Source organism: Sinohyriopsis cumingii, chromosome 4 (genome assembly GCF_028554795.1).
Source record: "Sinohyriopsis cumingii isolate HCF-2022 chromosome 4, ASM2855479v2, whole genome shotgun sequence".
NCBI classification, from domain to species: Eukaryota; Metazoa; Mollusca; class Bivalvia; order Unionida; family Unionidae; genus Sinohyriopsis; species Sinohyriopsis cumingii.
The window spans coordinates 31,833,052-31,848,258 of NC_142964.1; the positions used below are offsets into that span (position 1 = coordinate 31,833,052).

General features: G+C 34.8%; 1 protein-coding gene across 1 annotated transcript in view; it reads left to right on the forward strand.

Annotated features, from left to right (window-relative positions):
* Nucleotides 1-15,207, forward strand: part of LOC149800883 (uncharacterized) — a 58,000-nt gene that overhangs the window by 36,526 nt on the left and 6,267 nt on the right. The window contains exons 8-9 of the mRNA XM_089956749.1: nt 6,242-6,363; nt 10,901-11,030. Of these exons, the coding sequence (XP_089812875.1) occupies nt 6,242-6,363; nt 10,901-11,030 (252 nt within the window). The remainder of the gene's footprint in view (nt 1-6,241; nt 6,364-10,900; nt 11,031-15,207) is intronic.

A 15,207-nucleotide genomic window follows, 5' to 3' on the forward strand; every position in this document is an offset into this window, starting at 1 on the left:
GATAGTATTCGAAACGTAGGAGGCATTGAAAATGTAAATATTAGTAAAGAAATGTTAAGTTATGCTTCAAATGCTAGACACACATACAGACTATACTTGGATGAGGAGAAGAAAAAGATGGAGGAGTGTGAGAGGAGCAGAAAAAGAAAAGCAGATCTTGAGCTGGGTGACATGTTAAATAAAAGAATACAATTAATGGATGACATCCAGCAGTTGCTCAAATTGGCAGATGAAAATGCGGAAAAAGCCGAAAAGGACAATAGCCTAAGCCTGCTAACTGCATCCAGTTCTCTCAGAAAGACTGCAAAAGTGAAACAAGAGACTCTGAAGGACCTTGAAAAGGAGATAGAGCAGAAAAAGTTTGCTTCTCACTAAATACAAGAAAGCAACTGGAAAGCGATGTGTTTTGTTAGTATTGTAAATAGGAACACATACAAAGACTACATAGGATTTGTTTATTTTTTTCTTTTGAATACAAAATACATTGAACATTGGATTATGACATGAATTACTACATAAAGTCAAGGTGTGCAAGCCCAGGTAAATTTAAAATGGACATATTAAAAATATTTGTCGTTAACTTATTTGTTATTTTTCATTGATAGATGTCATTATTTATATTAATTTACTTCACAATGCAAGATAGTGTGGTCCTTCAGTTTTGTGAAATGGCCCTGGAAAAGTTTTGGAAAAGTCATGGAATTTGTTTTTGTTAAATCTGCAGGAACCCTGGCATGTTATCATTATAAGAGTATATCAAAGGAACATGGCGCATTAGCTGGGCAGCAAGTTCAAAGACTTTGACTGGCTGCTGGGTGGGAAAATGTGCTGATGTTTACAATTATTGAATTTAGGGGCAGAAAAACCCAGAGATGTACATTTGTAAGAGTGCATTAAATGAACAACTTTAGCATTCATTATTATGTTCACTTCCGAGGCAGCTGAATAAGTAGTGCACTGACCTCAAAATCAACATATGTTGAGACTTAAACAAAATGCTGTTTGCAAATTTGGACAAGTATTTGGGGGTTACATGGCAGATTGACAAAGATTTAATGAGATTCAGAAGAGTGCTAAAGTTGCTGGAACTGATACTTTGGATGGGAAAGTAGCCAAGTGTAATAAAGTGACTGATGCCTGGCTTCGTGTTTGGAATAGGACCTTTCCTTGGATTAACAAAATTCAGTCTCATTCTGATGAACAGTGAGTGAATTGGATTTTTAACTTAGCTTTAAAAAATGTTCAGTCATATCGCTCCAATATCTGCAGTGTGACAGTTTAAAGTGATGTCTAGCACTGCAGCATCATGCCACAGACATGTAGCATCTAAATAAGAAGGTATTTCAAGTTTTTACAAATTAGGTAATTCTTCATGACCCACACAGTCACATTATCCTGACACTAAGTTGACCAGTCCTAGCACTAACCTCTTAATGCTGAGCGCCAACAGAGGCAGCTGCTAGTACCATTTTTATAAGTCTCTGGTATGATTTGGCCGGGGTTCGATTCTGCAACCTCCGACATCAGAGGTTGACACTCTAACCACTAGGCCAATGGAGCGGTCTGATGAACAATTTAGAGATGTAAAGAATGTGGAAATTAAACCAAATGGCAATCAGTAGTTCTTCAAATCTGCAGAGTTCCAAACTTTCTGAGAGGGGAATGCAGCTTTTGCAGATGGGACTCCTGTTTTTACCAAAATGGGAGTCAAGGACTCCTGGTTTTAAAATCCCTGCGATATCTCTGTAATTATGACATGTAATACATAGATTACACTTTTTATGCTCAGATTATGCCTTTTTGCCAGTTTGGTTATGCTTATACCTATCTAGTAGTTAGCAAGTATGCAGAAATCACACCAGCTGTATGCCCAGCTATACCTCAGGAAGTTGAAGAAAGAGGTTGCACAGTTGATGATGATTACACCTCACTGAAATAAAGGTATTGAGAATATTGAAGGTTTGGAGGGTTCAAGTGATATGACAGTTATCCCCTACCTGTGGACATCTGTTTTTTATTGCCAGAATCCCATGGAACTGCCAAATTGTGTTCAAAACTACCCATCTTGGACTGCTAGCCCTCTATAGTAACCAGCATATTAGTTCAGAAAAATGTCAAATTTACCCCACTTGAGTGGGCACCAAAAGGGGATTATAGATTGGCGTCACACTAATATTTGCTGATTTCTAAATTTAACACATTGAGTTTTTGGTACGCAACGTTGGCTAGGTGCAGAACTTGTTTTTCAGGACTCTGACAGTATTACGACTATATAGTCTTTAAGTAATAGAAAAGACAGAAAACCAACAAGTTTTGTAAAATTCAACAAATAATTGATTTCCCTAGAATACAAAGTGAAAATTTAAAAAGAACTTACAGCAATGGGAAATAAATCCCAAATAGTTTTTATTACCAGTCCTAGTGAATAAAGTTCTCATTAAGTTCTAGTGGGATTTTAAAAAAGATCCAGCACTAAAGGCATTGATGTGCCTGTAATCTTGAATGTATTAATGCAATGTAGCCAGAAGTGTGATGGTGTACTAACAATCTTTTGATGAATCACAGTAATATAATCCAAGTTGTCCTTGTTTGAATTCACTATAAGTCCAAATTAATATTTCTGTCCAAGAATATTATTGAGAAATTGGCAAGTCCAGCAAATAATAATTTGAATAAATAATTCTAGCCCAAATCAAATACTGAATGCTATAATAAGATTGATTCTGCTTCTTGATCTTGCAGCACAAATGAATAATTTCTAGATAAACAAGGTTATATAAAAAAACTAAGACACAAAAGAAGAACCATGATGCAGGACAAAAGTTCATTCCCAGAACAATCCAAGCTTATAATAATCAGATACGGTCTTACTAAAATTATAAGATAGAATGTGGTAAATATCATGTAGGCAAGGTATTTTTATGGGGGAATTTCAATAACCATAACCAGGACCCTAATAAATATGTTTACTTCTATTGATAATGATCCTAATATTAAAGCAACAGTCATGCAGAAAACTCTAGCTTGGTATAATTTGTTTACTCAGGAACACAATGATCTTGAGTTTGGGCAAGGTCAAGAACAAAATACAGTTATCCATTGCATATACATGTAATGAATTTTTTAAAAAACAGCAAACAATGCAAATCAAATATGTATAACAACAGTTCAGTCAAGTCTCACAGCCAGATACTACCATATAGTTCCTAATTATGGTTACTAATAATATTCAATTGTTAAATCAAGATTTGTGTACCCTAATCTTATTACCAGGTGTTTTCAAATGTTTTTGCACCATGAATGATATTTTATCATTAGTATTTCAGATAGCATTAAAGTTTTATCACATTTATTCCATAAAAAGCATGTTACTTTAATCTTTGTGATTTCCAATGAGAAAGGCCACCTCTCTTACAAGGGCACTTTCCTGCTGCAGAAGGGTTGTCCTTATAAGAGGGGGACCACTGTAATTTAAACCTGGTCAGATGGAAACAACATAACTCATGAGATACTGAAGTTCAAGTTTCTTTTACCTGTTGTATACCTAATACTGTAAATAATCTTTATTTACCTGTACATGTCACTTGAGACTTTATATTAACATTTCAAACACTAGAAGAATAACTGATCAATTTGTTTTAAAAGCTTTGCAATGTCCAAGGGAGATAACTATCAAGTCTAATTATTTATATAAATTTGAATGCATCTCTTGACATTTAAAGGGGTGGTGGAGCTATACTTTGTTACTAATTGTAGCAAGACCATAAAGGTTGTTCCTGTTATTATTGCAGTAGAACCTGTCTTGAGAGACCACCTCTTCTGCCCAAAAATCATGGCCTCTAACATCTTTATTTTATCATTAAATCCATTCATGGAGAATCTGGTCTTTCAGGACAGGTTGTCTGTCATAGTAGTGGTCTTTGATGACAGGTTTTATTTTAATACAAACTATATGTATTTTTGGTTCAAGAGAATGGACACTATGCCATAAGGTGTGGAAGAGCTCATCATCAATAGCCAAGGTTCAGTGATAACCCTATCTACATCTTGGCGGATCGAACAGATATTTTAGTGCTTTGTCCTACACCTACACCTGTATTTCAACAAGATAAGCTCAGCTATTCTGAAAATGTGTCTCTGTGGCCTAATTTTAATGCTTAGGTGACTTTTTAAGCTATTTATGTTTAACAACTTGTGTTATCTTGGACCCTATTTTACCTAGACATAAAAATTGGTATATGCATGCATCTCAGGGAGAATACATGTAAATCAGTCACTATATCCTAATTTTCATGTTTGGATGACTTTGTAGTTTCAGCTATTTCTATTCATGAACTAAGCTTATAAAAATTAGATCACAGTGGCCCAGTCTCCATGCTTGAGTGACATATTTTCAGCAATCTGTTCGTTGAACCCTTAATATCTTGGACCCTATTTCTCCTACACTTATAAATATTGATCTGCATCTTAAAGTGTCCATCCTGGATCAGATTTTCACACTTGAGTGACATATGAATTTTTAGTTATTCATTTGTTACACCCATTTTATCTTTGGCCCCAATTTCATATACACTTATGAAGTGATCTTGCATCTGATTGATTGAACTTGTTACCACTCTGGAAGCCATATTTATGACCCACTTTTGATCAAACTTGAAATATTGGTTATATCAAAGATTTTGTGTGGGTTCACTAATGAGCATGAGCCACCCACATTACTGAGATAATCCTGTTTCTAATTGACTGACCTTGTTGCCTTTCTTGAGGCTTAATTTCTGATCCAGTTTTGATCAGACCTAGAATATATGCTTATATCATCAAGGTCCCAGATTAGTTCAGCAGTAAGCAAGATCAATGCATAGTAATGAGGTGTCCTTGCATCTGATTGGCTGAGCTTATTACCACTTTGGAAGCCATTTTTTTAATCCAGTTTTGATCAAATTTGAAATATCGACTTGTATCATCAAGACCCGGAGAAATTGCAGAAGTAAGCAATATTGTTTCATATTAATGAGGTGATTCATACCTTACAAATTTCGAATCATAACTTACTCCATCCATTTTGGAAAAACTGCAATGTCAAAAAGAGAGTGTGATGTTAAATCTATGCTATTTGGGGGGAAATAGCAGCTTAATGTACATGATGATATAGTGTTTGGTGTGGATTCTCACACAAGTAGGAAAAGAAGGTCAGTACAAACATCCCACAATAATGCAGTATAAATAAAGTGATTTAGTCTAAATATTTATTTTATCCGTGTTCAGCTGGTATTCATGATAACAGTGTTTTGACTAATATTTAAAAATAATTTAGACCTTCATCTTCTTAGTATTATTGTTATTATTATTATTATTATTATTATTTTAGGAGATGCAAATAACAATCAGTATATGCATGTGAAATCAAACAAAACTAATTGCAAATATTTTTCATAATTTTAATTTAAGAAATTTAATTTTAGTGTTGAAATCAATAAACTATTTCAATAATAATAATATATTATGTTGTTATTTTTATATGTTTAATTACTGTACCACCCAAACACGAAGAAAAAGAGGGCAAAGCTCTGTTCATTCAGACTGCATTTCAGTGAATAGTTTTGTCCTGTAATAAGAAAGAATACAAATCTACACACTGCTTACAACACATTTGTTTCGTTTAAGAGAATTTTGTTAGTGGCTTCATCTTTATTTTATTTTAATTTGTAGTCATTGTAGCATTGGACATCTTGAATTTTGTATACAGTATACATCACTCTTTTATACATGCATGATGTATTGTTTGAAATCTGTAGGCTATGAAACGATTAAATTGTTCCGAGCTACAGTGCCACGAATTGCTTTATGAGATTGACTGTTGGGTATGATTTAGAACAAGTTGGATGCAGACTATAAGTTGTATGAAATATTTGTTACCTTTCCATCTAAATTTGATTTATATGATGCCAGTTGCACAATAAGTTCATCAGACTTGTACAACATACTCTTGATAACTTAGGTGTGGTACACTGTGCTTATTAAAGTGGAGGACACCAGAGAATCATGACAATAAAAGCAGCCATGGTTGACTGTCCACACTGTTATATATCTGTTGGAAGTGGGCTTGGTTCTGGCATCATAGAAGTGAATAGCCAAAATAAATACCACTGTATTATTCAGCTCTTGCTAACATCAGCTCTTTGTTTTTTACATTGATATAAAAAGTAAGCACACATTCTTAGTATTTTTTTTTCTTTTTTAGCAGAGCAAGAGGCTTTTACAATCTTTATTTCTGCGATCTTCTACATTGGCAAGGGAAAGAGAGCCAGACCATATTCACATCTGTATGAAGCTATAAACCAAATGAAAAGGCCACAAGACAAGGTATACCATTTCTATTTCAAACCCATTGCAAATCTCATCTTTAATTTTTAATGTGTTAGTATACTTTTACATAAATATATATCTACAGTTCTGGAACTAATGCCTCTCTGGCTTAAATAGTACTGGTAATAACGCTTACATGAAGATTGCTGGTAATAATGCTTTTCTAGTTTAAAGAATACTGGTAATGCTTCATGGGCTAAAAGAGTACTGGTAATATTGCTTCAGTGGTTAAAAGAGTACTGGTAATAATGCTTCTTTGGCTAAAAGAATACTGGTAATAATGCTTCAGTGGCTAAGAGTACTAGTAATAATGCTTTTCTGGTTTAAAGAATACTGGTAATAATGTTTCAGTGGCTAAAAGAGTACTGTAATAATGCTTCTCAGGCTAAAAGAATGCTGGCAATAATGCTTCAGTGACTAAATAGGTACAGGTAATAATGCTTCTAAGGCTGAAATAATACTGGTAATAATGCTTCCATGACTTAAAGAATATTGGTAATACTGCTTCTCTGGCTAAAAGAGTACTGGTAATAATGCTTCTCTGGTTTAAAGAATACTGGTAATAATGCTTCTCTGGCTTAAAGAGTACTGGTAATAGTGCTTCTCAGGCTAAAAGAATACTGGTAATAATGCTTAACTGGCTAAAAGAGTACTGGTAATAATGTTTCTCTGGCTTAAAGACTACTTGTAATAATGCTTCTCTGCCTTAAAGAATACTGGTAATAATACTTCTCTGGTTAAAATAATAATAGTACTAGTACTTCTGTGAATTTAAGAGTACTGGTAATAGTGCTTCTCTGGCTTAAAAAGTACTGGTAATAATGCTTCTCTAGCTGAAAGAGTACTGGTAATAATGCTTCCATGACTTAAATAGTACTGGTAATAATTCTTCTCTGGATACAATAATACTGGTAATAATGCTTCCAATACTTAAAGATTACTGGTAATGATGCTTCTTTGGCTTAAAGAGTACTGGTAATAATGCTTCTCTGGATAAAAGATTACTGGTCATAATGCTTCTTTAGCTAAAAGAATACTGGTAATAATGCTTCACTGGTTAAAAGAATACTGATAATAATGATTCAGTTGCTAAAAGAATGCTGATAATAATGATTATCTGGCTTAAAGAATGCTGGTAATAATGCTCCAGCTTAAAGATTAGTGGAAATAATGCTTCTCTGGCTGAAAGAATACTGTTAATATTGCTACTGTGGCTGTAGAGTACTGGTAATAATGCTGCTCTGGCTAAAAGAATAGTGTTAATAATGCTTTTCTGGTTAAATGAGTACTGGTAAAAATGCTTCTCTGGCTTAAAGAGTACTGGTAATAATGCTTGTCTTGCTTAAAGAGAACTGGTAATAATGTTTCTTTGGCTTAAAGAGTACTGGTAATAATGCTTGTCTTGCTTAAAGAGAACTGGTAATAATGTTTCTTTGGCTTAAAGAGTGCTGGTAATAATGCTTCACTGGCTAAAAGAATACTGATAATAATGATTCATTGGCTAAAAGAATACTGGTAATACTGATTCTCAGGCTTAAAGAATACTGGTAATAATGCTCCAGCTTAAAGAGTAGTGGTAATAATGCATCTCTGCCTGAAATAATACTGGTAATATTGCTACTGTGGCTTAAAGAGTACTGGTAATGTATCTCTGGCTAAAAGAATACTGTTAATAATGCTTCTCTGGCTTAAAGAGAACTGGTAATAATGCTTCAGTGGCTTAAGGAATACTGGTAACAGTGCTGCTGCGGCTAGAGGAGTACTAGTAATAATGCTTTTCTGGCTCAATAAGTACTGGTAATAATGCATCTCTGGCTAAAAGAATACTGGTAATAATGCTTCAGTGGCTAAAAGAATACTGGTCATAATGCCACTGTGGCTTAAAGAGTACTGGTAATAATGCTTCTCTAGCTTGAAGAGTACTGGTGATAATGTGTTATGTCCTATCAGCTTAAACTATGTAACAAGAGGAGGTAAACCCCCAACAAGCATTATATTATCCAAAATATGAATTTATTTCCCTAAAATTTAAATCAAACAAATTGAAAGAATTATCAGTAATTTACACTATGGTATGAATTAGGTTTTTACAGTATTCCAACTAAATTAAGTATCCAAGTCCTTGAATAATTCACAGTAATCCAGCAAGATACTGTCTTTTTAGAATTAGTGGTTTCCACTCTGCAGTTTCAATTAATAAATTATAAATAAATCACATTTCCTCTCGAACTCTTCCATGGCTGAAATATAAGTCAAGAATGAAACACTGTATTCTATTCCTTTATATAGCTGCTACATATGAATTAGATCAACTATTCTGAATCAGTATAGAATATCCAGGCATTTAAATTCTTTATTATGAAATATCTTTAACAGACATTATCTGACATTTTTTTAATTATTAAACAAGACGGGTAATAATGCTTCTGTGTTTATACATCTTGTGATCTCTATATATATGTATGTGTTATTTTAATATTGGCATTGATTATTGTCAAAAGTACAGTCAACTCAACCCCCACCAAATATACATGCTTTACATTACATACAGTAAAAACACATTATTCGTTTAAAATGCTACATATTGTGGTTTCATCTTTGCTACATATTATGGTTTCACCTTTTCATGGGGTTCAGGTTTTGTGGGCTTTATGGCTGCTGATTGCTAAAGCTCACATTTCACAAATTTCTTTTGGTACCAAAACCATTGAATACTTACTATTGAAGTCAAATATCCTAGTGGACTCAAACATCTGTTGTGTAAATTCTTCAGACATTACAGAATTACACAATTCCACCTTTCTCAAACCCAGAGGTAAATAGATCCAGTCTCACATTTCCTCATGAGTCATGTATATCCATTTAGCATGATTCAGGTTACCATTTAGGTCCACTGATAAAGTGCATTGATATTTATCTTCCTTTTCCCCTTATAGTCTCTATGACCTATTTCACATATCAATGGAAGTGTGATTTTTCATTCTTTGTAATATTTGTTTTCTGTCAAGTCTGATACATTTGCACAAAATTACCACATTATGCTGATTGCACTGTTCAAGGGGAGGCTGGGTTATTAATAATACCACTGTTTTAATGCCATGGTTTTCAGAATGTACTGATGGGGCAGCTGTATGGAAAGTGATTTAAATAAAGTTCATACAGATGTTCTTCACTAACATCTTGGCTTGGTGTTGATGACTTCATCTGATGTTGAGCACTTGATATAAGTGATTGATCTTGGCAGGTGTTTGGTTTGTGCTAATACTTTTGGTAGTATTGTTTTTACCATCATTCAGGTAATCAGCTTTTGTTGTTGGCATTTTTTTTTTAATTCTCTATTTTGGGTATTTGAAGAGGTTAATCAGCAAAAATAAATACAGAAAAATAGGCAAACTATTACAGAGGGAAATTCACAAACAAATTCAGGTACCTGTAGAAATGTCTTTTTTTCTTCTTCCCAAACCACAAAAATTTAATCCCAAAAAGTGAATGAAACCACAGTATATACTGTGATTGGTGTTGTTGAGTGTGTTTCATTGAAAACCTGTCATGAGAGACCATCTTTCAAGACAGGTTCTACTGTATTATCAATATGGGACACTAGACATAACGTTCTGGATACAAAGTGGGACAAACAGAAAATTTGTGGCATACCCAATGTATTAATATCCAAAGCAATGGTTGACAGTCAAAACAGCCTAAGTCACTTACAAGTCGAATCCAACTGCAAACTAAACAGATCCAGATCTACTGTTGCATAATACAACAAGAGATCTGGGTCTATACAGTTTGTATGGAGTAATCAGTTGAACAAGCAACATAGACCATGATCCGCAGGAACATTATGCAGATGCAGATCAGAGTCTGTGTTGTTTGCTGTTTGACTTAGTACATATCATTTTGGTTGGATTAGAGTACTTCCTATTCCCTACTAGGTAATACTAAGTTTACCATAGTTGCACCTAAGCAGGCCTGAAAATTTATCATGCACTTTACAAGTGTATTACAAGTGAGAAATTATTACAGAGTGCAGCTTTATTAAAAACATAATCAAGACTAAATGTAATTTAAATGACTCTTTTATGCAACAAACAAGGCAGCAAATGGTATTTAAAATTAGGTTTGCTTAAATATATTTTGTTTTGTATATTACGAGTTACTAATTGATTCCAATGAATCATTTTATTTTCAGATCAGATAAAAATTTCAAGATCAATCATCAGAATATCTTCAATGATTGATGACTAATTAATTATCAGTTAACTTGTCCACATGATGTATTGCAAAGTGCAGACCTGTTGTTCAAATAGCCTGAATTCTGAAACTGCAGGAACAGTGAGTTGGTCCATTTTACTGAAAGTGGTTCATTCTTGACCACTTAATCGAAACTTTGTTTATCAATTCCACTGAACCTCTTATAAGGTGGACAAATTAACTTTAGGACTTAGCTTGTGAATCCAGAACAATGGTTTACAGTCAAAACAGCCTGAATTACTTATATTCGTTTAGTTCCTGATATATTTTTGGTTTGCAGGTGAGTCCTAAAGTGTACCATATTTTGGACATCTGGAGTGAAGATGTAGGAGTTGTCTCCCTTCATTGCTTCCAGAGTGTGATTCCAGTTGAAGCTTACACAAGAGAAGCATGCATGGTGGATGCCATTGGTACTTTTTTGTTTTTATTTCCCTGATGATAATGTTTACTAAGTCCATCTGCCTGTATGTAAATATTTTTATTTCTATATCAAATACAGTACCAGATCATAATATGTCAAGAGTACATTGAGTTCCTTACAAATCCAGCACTACCAGGCTAAGATAAATATTCAGCATGTCTTTCAAATTATTTTAGGTATGAAGTCATCTGCTTGCTTGCTGAGACAGTTGTTTCCCATGCTCCAAATCCTGTCAGTTGTGACAGTCTAGTTCCACTTATGTCTTGTAAGCACACTGCATCTTAAGGCCTCACACATACCAGATTTATGTGTGCCTTTTTTCATTAGTCAAGCAATTCTTGGGAATTTTCTTACCTTGCAGAAATATTCTCCATCATTGTTTCTGCCTGTTTCTTTCGCCATCAGTGCCATCATGGTTGCCTTCTATATGATCTTTTGTACTTTCAGTTAAGCTCAGTACTTGACCCTGTTTTTAGTACAAGATAAATAAGATCATTTCTGTAATTTCCTTTTGGCCTTTTTCTTCATTCTAAGTTTCCTTTTCACAAGTTTTTACATTAATCTTGACAGCTTTCACAAGTGTATGCCATTATTTTTCTGTCTCTATTTACAGGCATTAATAGAGTGGGCATCATTTAATTCCATGGGGTGCAGTTGGGGTCGTCATGTCATGTGTGCTCACAGTGGTCTGAAGGTGTATGGGCAGCTATCACTGCCAACATCTAACTCTGCCAATGATCAGAGTTTCAGGCCAGATGCATTCCCAGTTTAAGAAGTGAGATGACCTACTCCAGCTCACAGTGGGTACCTTGCTATAGGATCAACTGGCAGAAATTGCAGTTTGTACAGAGACCAGTATAACTGACCATGGTGCCAATTTCCTGCCCTTGTTTCAAGTGTGTGGGATGTGACCCCTCTAGTAATACTCCAGGCATATCAAGCAGGTAATATTATCTGGAAAAGATGCATTCGTATTTCCCAATCCTTTAAGTATCATAAATACTTAAGCAAGCAAGAGTGAAGCAAGTCCTTGACCTCTTCCTTTCCCATTCTGGATTTTCACAAGTGATGTCATCATGAACAAATCCACATTCAAGTCTTCCCCACCCCAGGCAGGCATAAGCTTCTGGCAAATTTATTTTATCAAGGGAATCAGCCATTTCACAATTCATGGTCCTTTCACATCTCAGTCTTCAGTTGACTTTGTACTCACAAGGAGACGACCCTTGTAGATTTCTCCATTTGTCAAGATGAAGTGCCAAGCCAGCAACCCTTTTCTCGCCAGTAACCAATACATAATTACCTGAGCTATTAATACCATTTCCAAAATTTGGAATAGTCTTAATAACAATGTCTTCCCTTTTACCTTTAAGATCCCAAATTCTTGCAGAATGTGAGGGAATCTGAATGCCAACTCACACTTATTACTCTCCACAGGTATATGAATCAAGAATCATCAGCTATATTCTCAGTCTGGCAATGGAGATTCCCAGTTTAGTCCTGTTTTCTTAATGACCAAAACAACCATACACAGAAGTTCTCTATTCAGACATGATTTGCTGATTCTGCATACTTGGCCCATTTCAAACAAGCCCTCTGATGGAAATATTTTTTGGTACAAACAGTGGTAAGAATTGCTCTTCAAAGCTTGTGAAAGTTAATGGAATTTCTTGCAGAGATAGGAACAGAGACATCTGTCTCCCACAAAAGCCTCTTAACCAGTACGTTAATTTCTTCCAATGGAAAGTTTGTTCTGATCACAATCAGCAACTGCCATCCTACATTTTAGACTTGTTTTGCCATCATGGAAGAGAGAATATACGGAGAACATATGCCACAATTAAACGAGTCCAACCCTTTATCCAGTTTTTCAATTTGTCTTGATCAAAGACCTTAGCCTTTTGCCCAAACTGAATCTACCATTGTTATCTAAAATGGTTGAAGAAGGCATCCTTTGAATCACTGTCTGGAGCCACTCAGACTTTTGTTATATACAAAACCTACTTCCCTATCAATGCAGCTACCTCAGCGTTAACCCGTAAGTTCCATGCACTAACAGTCAACCTAAACTGACAGAATTTTAGTTTGTCATGATAATTCCTGTTTTTAATGGTTAGAACAGGCTCCATCTCAAGGAATGTCATATCTTTGTCTTAAAATTGCTGCCTTCTTTTGACATATCTTTCCATTGACACGTACAGGATCCTGTCAAGACACTGAATTGGACTGAGCTATTTAGCAGAGGGAATTTGTTGTCTTGTTTTTTGTTTTATAACACTCAGTTAAGGAGGAGATGATATTTTCACTCAGGCTCTGACGTCTTATGTCTGTTGAGTTATATGCTCAGCCAACAAGGAAATAACCCAAGATGAGGTGAATTTATTATGCATATCATGTTTGTGCAGTTGCCATTAGTATAGCACTGAAGCACAACTCTTTCCTGACCGGCATTACTGAAGCCATTGAATGGAGTCAAGAGATCATCTTATCCAGCTTCTATCTTGGAGACCTATTTCATTAGCGAAGAAAGCTTTCTCAGTAGCTTCTGAACAATGTAAGTTATTCTCCTGCAGGAGAAAAATTTGTTTTTAAACTATAACCATGTGTTAGTCATGTACTAACTCATGCCCATTTTCTCACACATGGCTCAAAGCTGAAACTAACCTTAGGAGACTGAAGACAGGACCAGCAGAATGTAACTCCCACCTCTTACCTCTTTTCTTAACAAATGATAAGGTAATGTATTTGAAGAAATTGATTTTTTTAATAAAAATTATTCTTTCATAAACTTATGTGATTATAATATGGGCACACCCTCCCAAATTCTCCACAGCAACATCCCTGGAAGAGTATGCCCATCCACTCCAGTAGTGATTGACAGTTGATGAGATTTGCCATAGTCCCTTTATCCAAGGGATGACCACTCTAATCTGACCACTCTGAAAGGAGTGATGAATGTCTGTCTCAGCTTGGGAAGGCTAGATTTACAGAGAAAGTGGATGTAGTATTATGATCTGGAATGTAAGCTGCTAGCTTATTCATGGTCATATTATTCAAGAAACATATTTGACCCCCCACCCCAACAAAAAACAAAATATGATGGAATATAGCTCCTAAACATATTAAAGGTATTTCAACCAAACTTGATACATGTCTCATAATTATTTCATTGGTCAAAATAGTGTTAAAGTGCGATTCATTTTAGAAACATGATTCTGGAAGGAATACACTATCAGAAAAGCCGAGCAAAAACAAATTTCAGAACTTCCGGTTGATGGAGTTTTACTGTGTCAAGCACAGAGGCAAGGGGGATCATTTAATTCTTTGACATCCTGCAAACATCATATCGACATTAAGTATACAGTATCCATCAAAATAGGAGCACCACCAGTATGTAACATATTTGACATGCTGAATTGAACTTTACCTTTATTATTATTGGTTATCGTAATCTTGTTAAAATACTATTAATTGACACATGATTTTGAAAGATAATAACAAGCACATGCTCTTGTTTGCACAGTTAAATTGTCTAGATCAAGCTTTGACACTCATACTGGACAGAGGCATTTATTACTGCTGTATGACCAGCAATGGCCCCCATTAAATTTGAAAATATTATGTTCTCCTCCTTCCCCCAAAGAAATGGTCAGTCTTTAATTCTTAAATGTGATATTCATTTTTTTCTATAGAGACCAGCATATCTTGTGGTCAGTTCTGACAATGCTAATATTATGGTTGTTATGAACATCTCCTTTATGACCAGGATTCACTCCGAGAATCCAACGGAGAAGTTTGGGCAATAGTACCTACCAGTCTCTATAGTGAGTGCAAAGATGAGCAATAATGACACTTGCATTACCTTCAGACCCCATTTTGGATTATTGAAAGCAACCAAGTTTGCATCAAATTAAGCATATATATTGTCAACCAATAGATTTAGACAGAAACTTGATGTATGTTTTTATTTAATATCAGCGTGGTTGTGATCACGTGTTTGCATATGTTTATGTGTATGGCATTGATATCTGACAATGCTAAGTCTACCAACTATATCTTTCTTTGCAAATGTATCAATTTCTTTGAGAGAACAAAATGGACAAGTTAATTATTTTTATTCAGATTTGAATTTCCAATCATTTTGTAAAGGCTTATATGAGAAGATA